Source organism: Asterias amurensis, chromosome 9 (genome assembly GCF_032118995.1).
Source record: "Asterias amurensis chromosome 9, ASM3211899v1".
Lineage (NCBI taxonomy): Eukaryota > Metazoa > Echinodermata > Asteroidea > Forcipulatida > Asteriidae > Asterias > Asterias amurensis.
The window spans coordinates 8,543,489-8,565,017 of NC_092656.1; the positions used below are offsets into that span (position 1 = coordinate 8,543,489).

Consider the following 21,529-nt stretch of genomic DNA (forward strand, 5'->3'; position numbering starts at 1 on the left):
TAATGTACACCAAATTAACTTTGGACAATTGTTCTAGTTGCGTTTTCTTCCCATATTAGTGTGAATTTTTGATGACAAAAAGCTATACATGTATATCCCTCATCATCACCACGCCCTCTTTCAATTATGATGTGGTTTTACCTCATCAGCCGAGGTCTCGAATTCAAGCATCTGAAAGCACACAACTTGGGGCGGACGATGGTGTTTTTCCTATTATTCTCTCTCGCAACTTCACAACCAATTTATATTGAGTTCAAATTTTCACAGGTTGTTATTTTATGCATGATGTTCGTTGAGATACACAAGTGTGATATTTATTTGAGTTATTTGTAAAGCGCTTAGAGATATTAGGCACTATATAAATCGCATATATGTTTTCTCTGTCAATTTCGGCAGTGAGCAGCCAATTTAACCACCAAGTTATTATATTTCGCGCGAACTTCAATCGAATGCTGCTGAAAAGGGTTGATTTCGTTTTATGATTACTCAAATGTAATGTTGCGTCAAGTTCGATTTAACAAAATAATCATTCAATTTAACAAATCAAAGCAGAATTCAAATTCGCAGACGCTTCTTGAGGCGTGAGTGTCACGAAAAAGAATGACGAAACGCTAAATTGAACAGAGTGCTAAAGGATGATTCGACTAAAACGAAATTGAATGGCCTATTGCAACGCAGTTACTGGAGGCAAAACAGCTTTAATTCGAACGCAAGAAAAAGAAATTGGTTGTTAAGTGCTGAAATTGACCGAGCAAACCCATATTATTATTAGGTCTATTATTTTAATAATAGGCCCAATAATAATTGTTTTAAACCAGCTTAAAAGCTTGTCTTTGACGAAGGAGTCCATGGGCCTTTAAAGACAGTGGACACTATTGTCAAAGACCAGTCTCCTCACTTGGTGTATCTCAAAATATGCATACAAACACAAACCTGTGAAAATTTGAGCTCAATCGGTCGTCAAAGTTGCAAGTAGATAATCATGAAAGAAAAAACGCCCTTGTGCACACCATGGTCACACGAAGTTGTGGGCTTTCAGATGGTTGATTTCGAGACCTCAAATTCTAAATCTGAGGTCTCAAAATCAAATTCTTGGAAAATTACTTCTTTCTCAAAAATACGTTACTTCAGAGGGAGCTGTTTCTCACAATTTTTTATACTCGTCAACCCCTCCCCAGGACCCCATTACTCGTAATCAGGAAAGGTTTTATGATAACATTTATTTTGAGTTACCAATAGTGTCCACTGCATTTAAAAGGGAATAATAAGGAACAGCGCTTTTCATTAACACGAAGTAGACTACGTAGTTTTACAACCATCACGTAAGAAATATTTGTTGAATTGAATATCAAATAAAATTTAGAGTTGTAAAGTAATGCGGTTGGTTTGTATTATGAACCCTGTTTATTGGTAGACGATCATGACTATAATGCGAGCAATAATATTACCAGTTGATACACATTTTGAAAGGGAAAGTGTTTTAAGTCTTTAAAACACTTTCCCTTTCAAAATGTGTATCAACTGGTGGACACTATTGGTAATTGTCAAAGACTAGCCTTCACAGTTGGTGTATTTTAACATATGCATTAAAAAAAAACTGTGAAAATTTGAGCTCAATCGGTCCTTGAACTTGCGAGATAATAATGAAAGAAAAAAAACACTCTTGTCTCACGAAGTTTGTGCGAAGATGGTTGATTTCGAGACCTCAAGTTCTAAATCCGAGATCTCGAAATCAAATTCGTAGAAAATTACTTCTTTCTCAAAAAACTATGGCACTTCAGAGGGAGCCGTTTCTCACGATGTTTCATACCATCAACCTCTCCCCATTATTATACTCGTCACCAAGAAAGGTTTTATGCTAATAATTATTTTGAGTAATAACCAATAGTGTCCACTGCCTTTTAAATAAAAAGGAAATTGATACATTATTTGAACAACAACCACACTTTGAATCAAAACAATTAAATTTAACTTTACAAAAACCATCAGTCTTTAATTTATCATTTTGGTATACAATCATTTTCATGTTTTATAATTCACTCAAATATTTGTGATAATCATTATGAAAACAAAGTCAATTAGTTAATTTGCATCATAGGGTATATATAAAAGTCAGTTAGTGAATTTCTTCAATAAGTACTGTTAATTACACTGGCAGAGATTGTCAAAATGCATTACGGAAAAGTAGTGAAAAGTAGCCTGGCATGGTATTCGCTCAGTCAATGAAGTCATATAATTTAGTTCAGTAGGCCTAGGTTTGGGATCATGCGATTGATGATTATTATAAAAACAAGCACGATTAAACAATAAGCAATGGAAGACATTTTGATTTTTTTTTAAATGGCATGTTTTTCTTAGAATATTTTGTTCAAAGGCTAAACCTGCAATGTCCCTAGAGCCAAATATCTTACCCATGTCACACTCTGTGTGCCGAATTCCATGCTTGTATCATCAACAGCACAATTCCACCAACAATATTTCCCCCCTGTCTGCCTCACTATTAGGCCGTGTCCGAAATGACGAGTTTGGCTACAGCTACGTCTAGATCAGCACGTCTACCAGTGTTGAAGAATAGCAGACGCGCGCGATCTAGCCGTAGCTGTAGCCGAAGTCGCCGTTTCGGACACGGCCTTAGTCACTGAACAATGGGGAATTGCTAGCCGAATGCAAATTATTATATGCTAAGGATGTTGAGGTCAATTATATCAAAATGGGTCATCGATTCCTGTCAATATAGGAAAGTTTTCATTGAATTAACAGCAAGTTGTCAAAAAAAGTAAGATTTAAATATAAATCAGTCTTGCCCATTGATCTATCAAATCTATAAAAAAAGTACACTGTCATAAAAATATAGTCGCATATATTTACAAAAATGCAAATATTTATGTAGTTTAGCTATAGTTTCTCGTAAATTCAAATGCAGAGGCACTTTTGCCACAAAGTATAACCCTTTGCCAAAGTATTATAAATGTCTTATTCTCTGCCTATAACTGTAATAATGAACCGTTTACTATCAAAAATATCTGACTAGTCTGCTCTTCAAGCCTGATTTTGGTTATGTTGATGAGATTGTAGGAAAACCATGCTGACTGAACTCGAAAGAAGATCTTTTACAATAAAGACTATCAAAAGGCACTGGACACCTTTGGTAATTGTCAAAGACTAGTCTTTGAAAATTCTTCCTTGTCACACGAAGTTGTGTGCTTTAAGATGCTTGATTTCGTGACCTCAAATTATAAATCTGAGGTCTCGAAATCAAATTTGTTGAAAATTACTTCTTTCTCGAAAACTACTCCACTTCATAGGGAGCCGTTTCTCACAATGTTTTATACTACCAACCTCTCCCCATTACTCGTTACCAAGTAAGGTTTTATGCTAATAAATATTTTGAGTAATTACCAATAGTGTTCACTGCCTTTAAGTTTCATTTTCTTTTTCTCCAAATAGCACAAGAAACTGAGATAGTTTAATCAACACTGTGCTTGCCTACAAGAAGCTTCATTGGGACTAGCTGATGAGGATGATGTCAGTTGGTGTCAGTGCTCTAGAAAATTACAGTAGAGCCATTTTTGGTTCAGAACTGATCTGTGCTTTTGCGACGAATACCGCCAGATTTTGATTCTCGGACAGCCGAGCGTCTTGCACTATGACGGGAAAGTTTACTAACACCAACTGTTTTCTGTCGAGAGAAAGCAAACATAAATAAATAAATATTTAATAGACAAATAAATAGATACGTAAGTGAATACATATAACCACAAAATATAAAGGCTCTACAACGCTGGAACTTTATCACTCTGCCACAGGTTCCCCATCTCCAATAAACAATAGTAAATACTCATTCTCATTCTACAATGAGGCACCAGACTTTTTTCCATTTCAGCCTTGGTTTATTTACACTTATTTGGATGGCAAATAACAAACTTAAACCCTCCCATCAAAGTTTCACAGAATTTTTTTTGTTTTTAAAAAACTGATACAAATATAACAGGTGCTTTATTAGTTTTGTATTCTGTTAACAATGTTAATTTGCTAAAACAAAATGATGTGGTCAGTGCTAATGGTAGGATTATTCTTAATTGAAATAATCTGTTTTTGAAAACAAAAAAATTGTCATTACAATATCGACCAGTGTTATTTCACATTATGTGGGTTTACCCCTACACCACGGTTAAAGACACTGGATACTAATTGGTAATTGTCAAAGACTAGTCTTCACAGTTAGTATATCTCAACATATGCATATAATAACAAACCCTGTGAAAATTTGAGCTCAATCGGCCATCGAAGTTGCAAGATATTAATGAAAGAAAAAACACATGTGTCGCACCATGGTCACCAAGTTATGTGCTTTCAGATGCTTGATTTCGAGACCTCAAATTCTAAATCTGAGGTCTCAAAATCAAATTCGTGGAAAATTACTTCTTTCTCGAAAACTACGTATCTTCAGAGGGAGCCGTTTCTCACAATGTTTTATATTATCAACCTCTCCCCAATAATTACTTGTAATCAAGAAAGGTTTTATTACAATAATTATTTTGAGTAATTACCAATAGTGTTTGGCACTTTAAGCACTGTACAATCAATACTTTCTATAACATAACAGTCATGTAAAACAAATCCGCATGCATATTACGCGGGTGAGATTTGAACCCACAACCTTTGCCATTAGAGCACTAAACCACAGAGCATGTCTATAAAGGCAGTTTGACCCTTTTAGCTAGCAACAGGTATGACAACAATTTTAATAGATGTTGAAATTGCTTCAGGGAAAAAAAACAAAAAGTTTTGAGTGTGTTTTCCAGTTCACTTCTCCTCTGGAGATAAACCTAAACATGGTATCAAACACAAACACTCTCAAGCCATGTATTAAAAAAAGCTATGGCAGTTAAATTGTGCGGAAACCACTGCATTCCAATAGTTAAAAAGCTCAAAAGTGTTCAACACTAAGCACAGAATAGTACATTTTTATGGTCCAATTTCCCCTCTCGCATGGGAATAAGCCATACTCCCAATGGAAAATTCCTCGTTATTGGGAATTCTCTGAACTCCCTGTTCCCAATGGGAGTTTTTATGTGCAACCATAAAGGAGTATTCCCCGTACTCACATGTTGAAATAATATTCCCTGAACCCAAAAGGAATATCCCCTGAACCCAAAAGGAATATCCCCTGTACCCAAAAGGATTATTCCCTGTACCCAAAAGGAATATCCCCTGTACCCAAAAGGAATATCCCCTGTACCCAAAAGGAATATCCCCTGTACCCAAAAGGAATATCCCCTGTACCCAAAAGGAATATCCCCTGTACCCAAAAGGAATATCCACTGTACCCAAAAAGGAATCTCCCCCTGTACCCAAAAAGGAATATCCCCTGTACCCAAAAAGGTATATTTTCAATTGTTTCCAATCATGCCAATGTGAGTATTCCATTTGGGTCCAACTGGGAATATTTCCTTTGATAAAAATTGGGAAATGGGAAAGGTTAGTCGATGCTTTTTTACTAATACTAATATTCAGCCTTCTATTTCGTACCTTGTGCCAGAGGGAGCGAAGCATTCTCATCGCTTCTTTGGGGCATAGGCTTTAGCAGCTGGGGCGCGGGCTTGAGGGCCAGCACCACCACCGCGGGGAGGGAGGGGAGCTTGGGGTCTGAGACGCGAAGCTCCTGAATACAGCCTCTCAGGTATGGGAGGAGGCACATCATCAGCGCTGTTAGTTCTACAAAGCTGCAGGAGGGTTGGACACAGGGAGGAGAAATGGGAAACACCAGGAAAAGTGGGAATGGTTGTCAGAGACAGACATTGGGTGCATACAAAACAGGGGTTGGGGAAGGAAAGTAAGAAAAATGGGAAAGTGAAGGATTGACACAGGAGAAAAGGGAAACACAGGTGGAAAAGTGGGAATGATTGACAAACAAACATTGGGTGCGAACAAAACAGGGGTTTGGGAAGGAAAAGTAAGGACAATGGGAAAGTAAGGGATTGACACAGGAGAAATGGGAAACACAGGGAAAAGTGGGAATGATTGTCAAATAGACATTTGGTGCATACAAAGCAGGGGTTGGGGAGGAAAGATGATGCAAATGGGAATGGGGAGGGATCGACACAGGGGAAAAGTGAAACACGGAAGAACAGGGAAACACAAGGGAGACAATGGAAACACAGAGGGAAAAGTGGGAATGATCAGAGACAGACATTTGGTGCGTACAAAACAAGGGTTGGAAGAGGAAAGATAATAAAAATGTGAATATGAAGAGATTGACACAGGAGAAAAGGTGAACACAGATAGGGAAAAGTGGGAATGATTGTAACAGACAGACAGACATTGGGTGCGAACAATAAAGGAGTTGGGAAAGATAAGGAAAATGGGAATGGGAGGGAATGACACAGGAGAAAAGGGAAACACACAAGGAAGAGTGGGAATGATTGTCACAGACAGACATTGGGTCGACACAAAGAAATAATAGAGGTCGGGGGGATCGAAGTGGGATGAAGAAAATGGGATTGGGTAGGATTGACGAATATAGAAATTGGAACAACATGAATTGAGGGAGAGAGTTTGGAAAGAGGAAAGGACAAATTAGATATAAAGCCAACTGCCAATGCAAAACTATTTCCCATATGCCAGGAAACGCAATAAAGTGTAAAACTTTTTTTCTACAGTCATTTGCCGATTCTCCAAATAGTTGTATTTTTTTTAAGTTTCTGAAAGCACAAAAAAGTGTTTCAACATGTGAATGAACAAGAAGGCTTGTACTGACAATAATTTCAGTTGACTTATTTTAATAAACATTTAAATACAAATACAAATTTCAATAAAAAAAAGGATGGAAAGGTAATAACTTATTTCGTCCATTCTTTATCGAAATTTTAGGTTGTTTTAAAACATCAAATGTATGAAATGTGTCAACTCAAATTATATTCAGTATAAGCCTGCATTTCCATTCAAATGTTAAAACACTTTCTGTAGCTTCAGGTACTTTAAAACAAACCTGCAACAATTTGGAAAAACTGCTAACATGATGTATGCAAAGTGGTGCTCTTTTTGGTTGATAATTTTCTTTTATATAATGTACACTGCACAAGGACTGATTTTTAACAGCTAACCTTCTGCTTTTCTACTTTACGGGTATTATACAGGGCTGGTATGGATAAAAAACATCAGGACAACTGTATTATAATTGTAGTCTCAAAACTTAAAAATTATGAAGTTCATACTAGAACCATTGTATTCTTTGAAATGCTTCCCTCTGCAGTCATATTCAAGAAAAGTGTACCCGAAAACCTTTCAAAAACACAACAGCTGATTTTGGTTGTTCACAACCAAAATAAGGACAATGTGTTCAAATGCTGGGAATTGTGCATGATTTTTCACTGTTTTCACCACGTTCACAACTGGGCTTTAGAGCCCTTTTTATAAAGGTTTTTAATTTTCATGTATGGTTTTTCACAAAAACGTGACTAGTTTGTCATCTCCAATAAATCTTGTATAATACCTTTAAATGTATTATTTATCACAAACAAGTTAGCACGACACATCAAACTGATTGTTAATAGATTAGCTAATGTTGCTCAAGCAAACTGTTAGTGAGAAGAAACCGGGATGGAATGAGCAGTGAAATGGTGACTATGGTGTTAATGTGAAAGTTCAACAGAAAACCTCTACTACCATTAATCAAACATCAAAACATATTAAAAAAGATTTTGGGTTGAACAAACAAAATTCTTTTTAGAGCAGGATTTGAACCAACGACCCCGGATTAGTGTGCCGTCACTCTACCAACTGAGCGTTCGAGCACTATGCTGGCGGTCTCCCTGTTTTTTCAATATCTTCGTTTGGGGTGCCAGAAGAAGCCATGCAATCGTTAGTTGCCATGTAGCAAGGAATCACACCCATGTTTATGATACAACCAGGGAAGCAGATATCAAATAAAAACCACAAAGGAAAACAAACCGCCTGGATAAATTTAACCAGTCAGTTTCTTTCCCTTGTGGTTTATTATTTGATATCTTTAAAAAAAGAGTTGACATTTGCAAATTCCCTTGGAAGCGTCACAGTTCAGATCTCATCCACTCCATCCATCTATTTCCTCTTTAGTTTTCAGCTTAAGTAGGCATTCAATTGAACAAAGAGTTAGGACTAGTCTTATCTCGAGTTAGGACGAGTTACTCATCCTAACTAAGGACTACCCTTATGTTTTTAATATCCCCTAGGACTAGTCCTAAGTTAGGACTAGTCTTAACTCTTTGTGAAATCAACCCCTGGGGTGCATTTCACAGAGAGTTAAGACTAGTATCATCTCGAGTTAGGACGAGTTACTCATCCTAACTTAGGACTACCCTTATGTTTTTAATATCCCCTAGGACTAGTCCTGAGTTAGGACTAGTCTTAACTCTTTGTGAAATCGACACCAGGTCCCTAACCCACAACTAATAGCTCAGTTGGTGGAGCACCCTTATGTTTTTAATATCCCCTAGGACTAGTCCTAAGTTAGGACTAGTCTTAACTCTTTGTGAAATCGACACCAGGTCCCTAACCCACAACTAATAGCTCAGTTGGTGGAGCACCCTTATGTTTTTAATATCCCCTAGGACTAGTCCTAGGTTAGGACTAGTCTTAACTCTTTGTGAAATCGACACCAGGTCCCTAACCCACAACTAATAGCTCAGTTGGTGGAGCACCCTTATGTTTTTAATATCCCCTAGGACTAGTCCTAAGTTAGGACTAGTCTTAACTCTTTGTGAAATCGACACCAGGTCCCTAACCCACAACTAATAGCTCAGTTGGTGGAGCACCACCACAGAGAACATCAGACAAAACCAATTTTCTTGACATTAAGTGTAACTTGGTTCTTTGTACTGTACTTGCATTACAGAGCACACAGGGCCTAGGGCATTGAATCCCCACAGAAGAACTAAACAATACGATGGTTTAAGGTGTCTTGCTTAACACACAAGTGTCAAGACCAGGGTTCTAACCCACACACTGCTGATCAGAAGACACCGGAGCTCGAGTCTTGTGCACTTGACCGCTCGACAAAGACACGTCCATTATTGTGCATTTATAGGAGTATTTTTTATCAGTTAGTTTGACAAAGTAAAAATTAAGTTGAATGGTTTGATCATACGACAAGAGTCAGGAGAATAACAATTTCGTAGAAATAAATAAAAGAGCAGTTAAAAAGAAGACAGGCTACTTCTGCTTGCAAGAAACAAAACTGTGCAAAGACAGCTTCAAGTTGAAGAGAGGCTGGTCAAATTCAAATTCAATCAATAATCACAACTACTCCACTAGTCGCCCAGGCTTAGTCTTAAAAGAGTACACTTAACTAATATTCTGACCTCTAATCTAATAAGTAAGATATTCTATATTTACCTCACTATCCACATACAAGTACGACGCCTCGCTGACGGGCCGAGAGCGAGCGTTGTTTTCTACCCCGAGGTTCTGAGGATCAGGGAGTGTTACGGTGTTCCCATTGGCTGTGCTATAAATGGCCTAAAACCAAGGGATGAGAACAAAGATGTATTGATTTTACTTGGGACCATAGAACACTGAAGCTTGACTGCTCCTCTGTGTCATCTGTGGACACAATACATTATTTGAAATAAAATAGGATTAAAAGATTCAAAGGTGTACTTTGCCTTTAAAGGAACGGGACAACTTCAGAACTTGTCAAACACCAGTATTCTCACTTGGTGTATCCCAAAATATGCATCAAAAATAACAATTGGTCATCAAACTAACAAGAGAATAATTTAAGAAAAAAAACAATTTTGTTGCACAGTCTGTGTACTTTCAGATGCCTAAAATAGGCTTCAGGCCTGAAAGTCTTTTAATAAGAAATTACCTTTCTCAAAATCTACGTCACTTGGTATATCCCAAAATATGCATCAAAAAAATATGCATCAAAAATAACAGTTGGTCATCAAACTAACAAGAGAATAATTTAAGAAAAGACAATTTTGTTGCACAGTCTGTGTACTTTCAGATGCCTAAAATAGGCTTCAGGCCTGAAAGTCTTTTAATGAGAAATTACCTTTCTCAAAATCTACGTCACTTCAGAGAGAGCCGTTTCTCACAATGTTTTATACTATCAACCTCTCCCCTTTACTCGTTATCAAGAAAGGTTTTATGATAATAATAATTTTGAGTAATTACCAATAGTGTCCAGTGCCTTTCAATTGGTCTTACCTCATCAGCGTCTATTTTTTTCTCTTTGAGACTCCTGATGATTGAGGATGGCACACCAGAGCCACGTTTGTCTCTCCTGTCTGCAAGAAGCTCAGCATAGTCCAGCTCATTCTCATCCTGAAGACGGAAGAAGCAAAGTTACATCATTCAATTCAGAGAATATTCATTTTGGTTTTTACTCATACACCAATGTGTGTTAAAGCACCGTCTACTTAGCACCTTCCCGAGTCCTGCGACAAAACATCACAGGCATACTACTGTGATATTTTTTCACAGGACTCTGGAAAGTACTGAGTATACGGTGCTAACACACATCAGTGTATGAATAATAAAAAACAAAATTTATATTCTGTATCCCCGATGCAAATTTAACATTTAGTATATCAATCCAGAGACATTTATTTTTTTATTTCCACTTCAATGGTTTAGAATAAACATAGGCATACAATTTTACATTTAAAAAAGAATTAACATAAAACAAATTAGAGAAATGCAGGCAAACTCCGATAAGCAGTTGCTTGTGTTGGGGAACCCTTATGTTTACATGAGACTGGATAAAAGAGACTGGATAACAAACCCAGAAATAACCCAAAAAATTGACAAGAAACAAAATAATGGATACAACAACCAGACTTTGAACCTTAATCATGAATACGGGTAAACAATGACAATGTTATATAGGATTTGAGGCATTGCATGGTGAGGTATCAATATGATCAACATGATAATGATAATGTTATAATGCAATATACTTAAAAATCTACATATATTATAACAATTAGGACAATTAGACCAATTTAACAGGTACATTTTAAGTTTAGCATCATGTAGCAGATTCCAATTAAAGAAAAACTTTACAAATTGTTTGTTTTAAAATAATAGTTCCCCAGGGATGCCCACTTTTATCAAGTTCTTCAGGGGAGCATAATGAAAGTGGAAAATTTTCTTACTTGGCCGCATGGTACTTTAAGAATATCTCCAAATGGTGAGACTGGGTTCTGAAATAAATTGAACATCAAAAAATTTTTTTTTTTAAAGAATATCCAATCACATTATTATTAAAATTGAAACTACAGAAGTGGGGTTAAAATTTGCACATTTTGTTAACATTTACATATAAAGCTTTAAAAGTTGCTGAAACATATGTTTGTTTGTTTTTGTTTTCGGTTTTTTTATCTGAATGAATCGGACAGATGATGCTGCTTCTAAACCAAATCATACAAAAACGTTCACATAAGCCACGGACAAAACTCATTTAACATGCAAAATCTTTTGTACTTGGCTGGTGGATGGGAACTTGAACAATAATTCAGTTTTAATTTTTAGACAACTATACCATTTTACGTTGGCAAATTTGTGTGTGCATTACCTAAAATGAAAGCTTTTAACTGTTTTTAACCTATACAGAAATACTATAGAAAACCAAAATCAGCCAGAAACCAGACCCAGCAGCTAATACCTGACATAATTTAAGGGGCCATTCACAATTAATTTTAACAAGCATACAAACAGTGCGCTGGGAGGGAGAGGGGTTTATACCGCCATACGCTTTCATTTCCTAAACAAAAAAATCAAACTATAAAAATATAGCTTCATGACCATCATTAAATAGGACACTTTTTTACCATTCAAAAGTCTTGTAGACAGATCTTTTTTTTAAACACATGTACGGTCTTTATATATTTCTGAATCAGTGTTTGTAATAAACAGAGTTTGCATGTAATTTACATTCAAGTGTCATGTAGAATACTGTGGGGGAAAAAAAACCATTCTCTGTACCCTTTAAGGGGGGAGGAAGGGTTTGTATTAAAAAAGCATACGGTTTGGCCACTAGTGAAAATGTTTATGATTATGAATGACCCCTAGCAGTGCAACCAACCCAATCATACTTGGGATCGCACTCCTTGGGCCATAAAAGCATTTGCTTATGGGACAGATATACAACTATACGGCAATAATGCACAAAATTGTGTGTTTTCTTACCGCTTGATAATATTTGACCAGTCCCTGGAGATCTGGGAACACTGGTCTTTCACCAACAATGATGTACTTGCCAGTAGGCGTGAGATCTATCATGAAATGTTTGCACCGAGTCTCGCCTCTAGAATGACATAATCAGAGACAAAATGGTATGAACAACTCTAGAAGAAAAATAAACTAAAAAACTAGGATTGCACGCTTGTAGGATGTTAAATTTGCATAAGGATAAAGAATACTATTTTGATTTCACCCTTTCACCGATGTGTGTTGCACTGTATACTCAGTACTTTCCCGAGTTGGGCGAGAAACATCACGGGCATATTACTCCGGTGGGATTTTAACCCACGACCTTTGCAATTCTAGAGCAGTGTCTTACCAACTCAACATTGAGTTTGCCAGTTAAGTATAGAGGCAGTTCAAATCATGATTGTACTTGTTTTATTTATTCATGCAGATCGACTCTACGACAGGGTTCTCCCAAAATTACTTCCACACAAGTCAACTGAAGTGAATTATTCGTTGCAAATTAAATAATATTAGGTCTTATAACGCACGTATCTACCAACAAGGTACTCAAGGCACTGCCACTGAGTATTTACAGAAAGTTAGATTATTGAAGTGATGAATTCTGAGACCCAATAATATGCAGCAACTTATAGGGTTTACAAGGTGCTACTTTGTGACGTCAAAAGTTGTCGTATTCGCATTCGCATGAAGTATGAACCAGGCTAAAGGCTTTGTAAAAAGCCATCTCTCTTCAATGTCTTATGATCAGAATCACATATATCCAATGAAATAATGACAGAAGGAAAACTAACAAACGAAAGTTACTTACAATACAGACAGCGAGTAGCCAAAGCGACTTTCACTCACACGGATAAGGAAGTAACCCATTTCCTTGCCTGTTAGCAAATCCTCTGCTCTCCTATGATAAAAATAAAACCAAACAGTTGACATTATAATATGTACAGTGCTTATTTTAACAGATGAGATTGAGATTGTAAGTTTGTCTTAAAAGTTCAGATGGATGGAGGTGATTTGACGGAAAATACGGTGTCACACTATGTTATCAACAAATACCACCTTAAAGGAACATTAGAGAATTGGCATGATTGGTAAGAAACAAACTTGTCTAAGATCACAGATTTACATAAAACCTACACGGTCTAATGACGATGATAGTAGAAAACATCCCCTTGAAATCTTTCTGTCTGAAACGTCATATTTGACATGCAATAAATCAAACTTATTTCCCATTTGAAGTTTATAGCTCAGTGAGCGTTTTGTTCCTTTTTAGTTAATCAAAGTCATGCAAAATGTTAAGTCGGTCTTTCACTATTTTCTTGTGACCTAGATGGCCGATCGATCTCAAACTTCTACAGGTTGGTCAGTTTATATATATATATATATATATGGTGGATTACATAATCACACTTCCAGCAACTGTTTTGTTAGCAGAACCAATTCTGTATTGTTCCTACCTCCTTGTGATAATGCCATGGAACCATTTAGCAAATACTCCAGATGGGTCTCTCGCTGCCATGGACTGTGTTGCCTTGAACCAGTGGACAGATGCCTGCCTCGTTCCTTCTTTGCCAAAGAGATTCTTCTTGATGCGGACAAACTCATCCTCGATGATCTCATCATCATCATCATCATCATCGTCATCATCCTCTTCTGAAGACTCCTTGGGTTTCAAAACAAAAAACAATAAAATATTTCTGACGATGACTAAGGCAAGCTAGTCGAAATATTGAGACCAATTTCAAGAACTGTCTATGTGGTAGTGCAGTTAATTTTGATCATATAAAGCTTAAGTAGTAGTTCCAGCCTATTTTCTATACCTTCTGCCCGGGTAAGTTGTTAAAAAGCAGGACAGTTCTTTTCAGAACTGAGAAGTCTCCCAAACATCAGATAAATCTACTCCCTGGTAGTAGAATAAAGAAAGACAGTTCTGTAAGAACAAACTCTACCTGGCAAGTAGATACACACATGGTGTTACCACAAACCAAATATATACTGTTACCCCACCATGCGCTACCTCAATTTTTTAGCAAATCATTTTTGTATTCAATGATTGTAACCCAGTAGCTAATAATTACAATGGTAATAAAGAAATTTGTTCAAGCCATTATACACTTTCGGTAAACAGTATTGTCCAAGTCCCACACTTCGTGTATCACAACTTATATATAAAATAACAATCCTGTGGAAATTTAGGCTCAATCGGACATCGGAGTCGGGAGAAAATAACGGGAAAACCCACTCCTGTTTTCGCGCGTTTCGCCGTGTCATGACATGTGTTTATAACAAATCCGTAATTCTCGTTAACGAGAATTTATATTGTTTTACCGTTTTCTCAAAAAGTAAAGCATTTCATGGACTAATATTTCAAGAGAAGTCTTTTACCATTACCTTCTGTAAACCCTGTAAATTATTTGTAAATCTGTGAACTTTTTTTTTTTTTTCTGTACCGAAAGGGTCCAATGGCTTTAAGCGTCTGTTGCAAAAGCCTCTCAAGGGCATAAAGCTAGAACAATAAAATATACAATGGGTGAAAGATACAATACAAGTAAGCAGATTACAAATAAGCAGCTTCAAACAAATGAGCTTTTCACAGAGACTTGAAACAACAGTTATGTTAACCTTTTCTTGTTGTTCTTGGGTTTTTGTTGGGATAAAAGTTTATTGTGGACATTTCACAGTCATCCATAAAACATTGTAGTACTTATCCGAGTTCTGTGAAAAAAACCCCAGGAATATTACTCAGGTGGGATTGGAACCCATGACCCTTGTAATTCTAGATTAGTGTCTTACCATATAGCTCTATGGTCTAACCAACTAGACCCCCGAGATTGCCCGGCAGCTAGCGGCAGTTTGAATCCTATGTTTTAGCAGTGGGTGCTGCTCTTAGCAGCTCAATACATGTTCTTATAAGATTTTAATAAGATTCTTATAAGTTTCTTATAAGTTTCTTATAGGAGTATTCTGCCAGGGAATAGATATTACATTAGCATCAGGGATAAAGAATAGGACATTGATCTTACTTTATTGGCTGTCTCTGGTGCTTTGTTCTGGGAGGCTGGACTCTCTATAGACACCACTTTATCTCCTTTGCGTATGGACTCAAAAAAGGCTAAACAGAAAACAGGTAATAGAAACGACAGTTATTATAGTCTCGCGCGTATTTGAACTTCAAAGCCCATTGTGGTCCCAACCTTATAAAGTCTAACGTTGGGGAGATTTTGGTTTCGTCAAAAATTTTTAGTTTAACATACCTTATGACAATAGAAGTACAAATAAATTCAACAAAATTACAAAGAAAAACCAATATTAAAACTTGACCTAAGGTAAGTTACTTGTAAAAAATTAAGAATTTGTGCCAACTCCGATCACCAAACTTGCGTAGACGCTTGTTTTGTTCACATGGGGTGAAAAGCCTTTTCATTGGTCATTAAAGTGCATGTGTTAATCTAACGCCCTCGCAACCATTGTGCGTCCACGTAAAACCCAGCTTTAGATAATTTCACAATCACGCGTTGATTTGTAACAGGGGTTTCAAAAAGTCATAGAAAAAGAAAAAAAATCATCCTTGTGCCAGAATTTTCCTTTTGTACATGTTGTATATATACATAACCTACAACCGATTAATTGCATAAATTTTTAAAAAACTAAAACTAAATTCAACAAGCTCTTCTTACGAGTATTTTTGTTGTTCAAATTTGGTATTTAGAATAATTTAAAGCAAAGATTTGATTTGATCAAAAACAAGTTTTTTGTTTGTCGTGTTTTGTCGCTCTGGTCCGCGCAAGACTTGCAGAGTCTATTACAAGTGATGAGAAGACAAAACAAAATGCAAAACACTTGGGAGAGATTCGGACCCACAACTTTTGCATTGCTAGAGAAGACGTCTTACCACTAGACCACCAAGCTAGCCTGATGGCTTAAAGGAAGTTTAAATCCTTAAAAGTGGTACCGCAACGATTTCCTGGAAGGAAATAACTTTTATATTTAAAACTGTACATCATAAAACCGTTTTCCTCAAGACATGGTATTTATAAAATAATGACCTCACTCATTTACAAGATCGATTGTACTGGTTTGGCCACATACTAGGGACTTTTCGTTTTCAATGACGGATGGTTCTGCGACGGTAAAGATGACATTGGGCGTCATCTGCGCATGCGTCAGCTTTGAGGACGGTCGTCCCTCAATTTCTACAACAGTACTTGGGATGAATATTCGTTGTGCTGAAAATGACAGCGTTTAACTGAACAACCGTCGCAGAAGCATTCGTCGTCGAAAACGAAAAGTCCCTACTGAGAATGGAAAACAACAGACTCTCAAAGCGCATGCTACTTGTAACTGGGAAAAATAGTTGGGGTAGGCCTCGGGAAAAAATGGGAAAACTACATCATCACCTTCTACCTGGAACAGCAAATAGCTCAAAATAGGTAAGAATGGACAGTGATAATTCATGGCGCCAACTTCCTGAGGGATATGGTGCAACATTGATTGATTGAGTGATAGACATTTAAAGCCATTGGACCCTTTCGGTAAACAGTGTTGTCCAAGTGTACCACAACTTATATTTCAAATAACAAACCTGTGAAAATTTAGGCTCAATCGGTCATCGGAGTCGGGAGAAAACAACGAAAAAACCCACCCTTGTTTCCGCGCGTTTCGCCGTGTCATGGCATGTGTTTCAAATAAATCTGTAATTCTCGTTAACGAGAATTTATATTGTTTTGCTCTTTTCTCAAAAAGTAAAGCATTTCATGGAATAATATTTCAAGAGAAGTCTTTCACCATTGCCTTCTGTAAACCCTGTAAGTTATTTGTAAATCTGTGAACTTTTTTATTTTTGTCTGAACCGAAAGGGTCCAATGGCTTTAAACTAGAAATACAAAAATACTTCAACAACTGACTTACCTTTTGGTATTTTCTTATCTCCTTGTTCGATCTTGGACATTTTTTGTTGAAAGTCCAGACTCATCTTAGCCATCTGAAGTAAGTAGGAGTTCATCTCCTCTTCCTGCCTCTTGGCGTTCTTGACGAGGGCCTTGAACCTGCATCGAGCCAAGAATCCACGGACGACTGACAAAAGAAAGGGAGAAACTCTGATTTTATACAGACACAGACACAGAAGATCATACTCATACACTGATGAAATTCCACAATAGTAATTTGTGGTGTCAGGTACATCTCAAAGTCAATAGTATTTCTCATAATGCCCTCTCATTATAACACATAATCAATGAAACTTTTTGAGTACATTAAAGGAACACGTTGCCTCGGATCGGTCGAGTTGGTCTTTGAAAAGCGTTCGTAACCGGTTGTTATCAAATGCATATGGGTAGAAAAATGTTTTAAAAGTAGAATACGAAGATCTACACAAATATGCCTCGAAATTGGGAGCATACTAATCTAAGTGTCGAGTTGAAGCCAACAGTTCTTTTCAGAACTATCCCAACTCATTTACAGATAGTCATTACAAGGTGTTACCACAAACCTTTCCATATACATAAAATAGATCGCACATGTACGATAATAATGCTGACTTAATCATATTGATATAAACCACAAAAGGAACTGACTGGGTAAATTTGTAAATGATTTTGAGGTTGAACAAAGAATTGACTAGAGTGGGATTCGAACCAACGATCTCCGGATTAACGTGCCCGCGCTCTACCAACTGAGCTATCTAGCCCTATATTGGCGGTGTCCCTATTTTGTCAATATCTTTGTTCGGGGGTGCCAGTCAGAAGCCATGCAACCGTTAACTGCCGTGTAGCCAGGGATCACACCCAAATTACGATACAACCTGGGAAGCGGCAGCTAGGGGATCACCTTAAGGGGATGCGACTTTTTGTTTTCAGATATCTATATAAACCACAAGGGAAACTGACTGGGTAAATTTGTAAATGATTTTGAGGTTGAACAAAGAAAAAGAGTACTTACTCTTCTGGATGTGAACCGCTGATTCACCGTATCTCTGCATCTGCTCCTCAAGGAAGTCTTGGTGATAGTACTTCAGAAATAACTTGGTTTTCCTTAAAGAATAAATTAATAAAGACAAACGCTATTACTTTACTTAAAGGCACTGTACACGTTTGGTAATTGTCGAAGACCAGTCTTCTCACTTGGTGTATCCCAACATATGCATAAAAAACAAACCTGTGAATTTGGACTCAATTGGTCAACGAAGATGCAAGAAAATAATGAAAGAAAAAACACCCTTTGTTGTATAAAAAAGAAAGAGACTTAATAATAATAATAGTAATAATAATAATAATAACAACCGCATTTCTATAGCGCCTCACACCTCCAAAAGAAAGTCTCCAAGTGCTCAAAGCCTTTTAATATTTGGGTGAGAAATTAACTTTTTTTCTCAAAAACTAAGATACTTCAGAGGGAACTCGTTCTCACAATGTTTAAACTATCAACAGCGCCATTTACTTGTTACTAAGTAAGTTTTCATGCTGGAAAACAATTTGAGTAGATACAATAGTGTCCAGTGCCTTTGAAGGCCTAAGTTATACCTTTGGTGCTTGAAACCATTCAATTGGTACAGAGATGCCAACATTGAACTTTAAAAAAGAGTAGCATCTCCCAAAAGTTAAGGGCGAGCGTGGCTTGGGCTAGGCTCCCTAAACCGATCTTTCTATTACTCTCTACAATGCTAATTAGCTCATTTTCAGGCATTGTCGTGAAATAACAATTACCTCTGTATGCACCACCAGAACAGCTACAAATATTTATAATGGCCAGTGAAAAAAAAATCTGGGAAAAAAAAATAAAAAATCCCTCATCTTCTGACTTTGTTTAAAAAAAAAAAAAAAAACATAACAAAGGGTGGCCTTAGTTAAATTTTTTTGTTTTAATGGTCAGAAATGCAACAACAAGCTATTGGGAGAGAGAGAAAAAAAAAAAAAAACCCTGTCCGGATTTTGGGCAAAAAATACATGTCTGTATTTTGGGCATTGTCTGGACATCGGCGCTACAATTACTAGTATTTTGTAGTAAGAAAACATGGAAACTGTCTAGCTTAGATCTCACAGGCCACTCAGTTGAAGGTATTTTTGTTCAGAAGGTCTCCTTTTTTGACGCCATTATTTCTTACTTTTGGTGCCAAGCTTCGATGAAGTACATGTACAGACAGCGTGGGCACAATGATAGTGGATACATGAGGAATGAGGTTACTGTGACACGTTAGCTCACACACAACCTCATTCCCCACACACGTGTGCACTATTCCCCATGGTGTAATAGAGATAAATGGGTACGATCTTGCAGCAATGCACTAGCGTAAAAACACTCATCCGGCCGGCCGGCCAGCCAGCGGAGGATCAGAGGGCACGCAACAATCATTACGTCGAGACACGTATATTGTTAGAGTGAATTCGCCGCTATTATTCAACACTGCGTTCTAAAATTAACAGTGTTTTTTCTTTTCTGTTACAATTATTAGGATATTTTTCTTAATTTTTATTTCCACTTAATAGTGCATTCGTTGTTTGCATGTATCGTACGATTTAATAAAATTATATTGGGCGGCTTGTTTAGCGTGTTTTATTGAGTATTATCGTAGCGTCGTAGTCACGGCTCGAAATCGTATTTGCTACGCCCAAATCGTGTATGTTGGTATCTCTGATTGGTAAATCGTTGCGCTGTCCGTTGCTAAAGATCCTAACTGTTGCTATTAACCACTGGTAAATTTACATTAGCATGAAAATAGATTTACGTGACTCTCCTTAAACATTGCTCTTTGACATTCAGGGCTTTTTTTTATCCAAAACTTGACAATTTTAAAAGGAACCTGAAACTTCAATAGGTAAATTATACTACATACATCTTTATTCAAAGCGAGTAGGGACTTATGTCCCCAAAACTGTATCTACAAAAGCTGTCAAACTCTTTAAAGGCACATGGACACTATTGGTAATTACTCAAACTAATTGTTGGCATAAAAACTTACTCGGTAACAAGCAAATGGAGAGCTGTCGATAGTTTAAAACACTAGTTTTCCACTGAAATATTTGCAATTTCATTTCGAGAACTAACAGTTTGATCAAGCATCTGAGATCACACAAGTTCGTGTGACATGGGTGTTTTTTTCTTCCATTATTATCTTACAACTTCGCACCCAATTGAGTTCAAATTTTCACAGGTTAGTTATTTTGTGCATTTGTGTTGAGATACACAAAGTGGGGAAGTGTATTTAAGTGAACAGTGTGAACTTACCCCGCATGCCAGTCTGTCATACCCATGCTCTTCAGAATCTTCACACAGCCGTTCTTGTCTGCTGCCAACTTGGGGCTCCGGGCCAAGACGCGGTACCTGCAGTGACATTCAATCAAGTGTTTTTTAGCTGCTGATATATATTTATTTAAAAAAAGGAAAAGAACACTTCAGGACAGCTGATCTTGAGCCTGATGATGGAACAGACTCGGGGATATCAATTTGTCTGATTGACTGAGAGTGTACTTAGACAAGGGCGTCTTGACAAGTACTGCTACTTATCCTGTCGCCCCAGGTGAATGTCACTTAAGAGATGGCTAGCACACAATGGTGCAGGAGAACAGTTTTGCTTCGCATCAGGGACTAATTTCATAGAGCTGCTAAGCACAAAATTTTGCTTAGCATGAAATTTCTTCCTCGATAAAAACAGGACTACCAACCAAATTTCCATTTTTTGCATAGTGCTTGTTACTGGTGTTCAGCTGTTGTTTGCTAAATCCTGAAAATCACAAGAAAAATTGGTTGGTTATCCTGTGTCTATCAAGGAAGAAATTTCATGCTTAGCAAATTTATGTGCTTAGCAGCTCTATGAAATTGGGCCCAAGTTACCAGCTAAAACACCAATAGATGTTAAAATTGGTCTTGGATGGTTCCCTGTTAATTACTGCTAAGTATTTTAATACTAAGCAGAAATTAACAAATCTTCTTTGTGGTTTTGCTGCTGGTGTAATTTGGGTTAAGGTAGGGATATGGAACTGTGTTTTGTCCTTAAAAGAAGACAATGCACTGCATAAATAAATAAAAATCAAATTTAAAGAATAAATTACAACAAATTAAATGGAAATTACCTTTTGACAAAGTCTGCAAACTGTGGCCTTAAGGCATACCCAAGACGCCTGATTCTTGTAGTCTCCAACATACCAGTGTATCGGAGCTGTAGAATTATCAAATACTTAAACAATTAAAAAAGTGTCCGAAGCAAGGAATTTTAAGCCTTAAAAATAATTTGTGTGCGATATTTTTAAAATTTGTAATTTGGGATTGAGCAAAGATAAAGAACCAAAAACCTCTGAAAACTTCAAAACACAAGGGAAAACCATTGTTTTAGAGCCGT

At 37.0% G+C, this 21,529-nt stretch overlaps 1 protein-coding gene across 2 annotated transcripts in view; it reads right to left on the bottom strand.

Annotated features, from left to right (window-relative positions):
* Positions 1-1,966: 1,966 nt before the first annotated feature.
* LOC139941774 (myosin-IIIb-like) overlaps positions 1,967-21,529 on the bottom strand; it is a 49,757-nt gene continuing 30,194 nt past the window's right edge. Inside the window, exons 18-29 of one of the 2 annotated variants that reach the window (XM_071938390.1) lie at positions 21,264-21,349; positions 20,419-20,514; positions 18,136-18,227; positions 17,107-17,271; positions 15,222-15,310; positions 13,656-13,861; positions 13,010-13,099; positions 12,178-12,295; positions 11,145-11,192; positions 10,195-10,311; positions 9,376-9,498; positions 1,967-3,679 (exon numbers count right to left, since the gene is read on the bottom strand). In XM_071938390.1, coding sequence (XP_071794491.1) covers positions 3,575-3,679; positions 9,376-9,498; positions 10,195-10,311; positions 11,145-11,192; positions 12,178-12,295; positions 13,010-13,099; positions 13,656-13,861; positions 15,222-15,310; positions 17,107-17,271; positions 18,136-18,227; positions 20,419-20,514; positions 21,264-21,349 — 1,335 coding nt within the window. In that variant the 3' untranslated portion in view covers positions 1,967-3,574. Of the gene's footprint in view, positions 3,680-5,532; positions 5,727-9,375; positions 9,499-10,194; positions 10,312-11,144; positions 11,193-12,177; positions 12,296-13,009; positions 13,100-13,655; positions 13,862-15,221; positions 15,311-17,106; positions 17,272-18,135; positions 18,228-20,418; positions 20,515-21,263; positions 21,350-21,529 lie in introns of those variants that run through there. The other variant, XM_071938389.1, reaches the window with a different exon arrangement.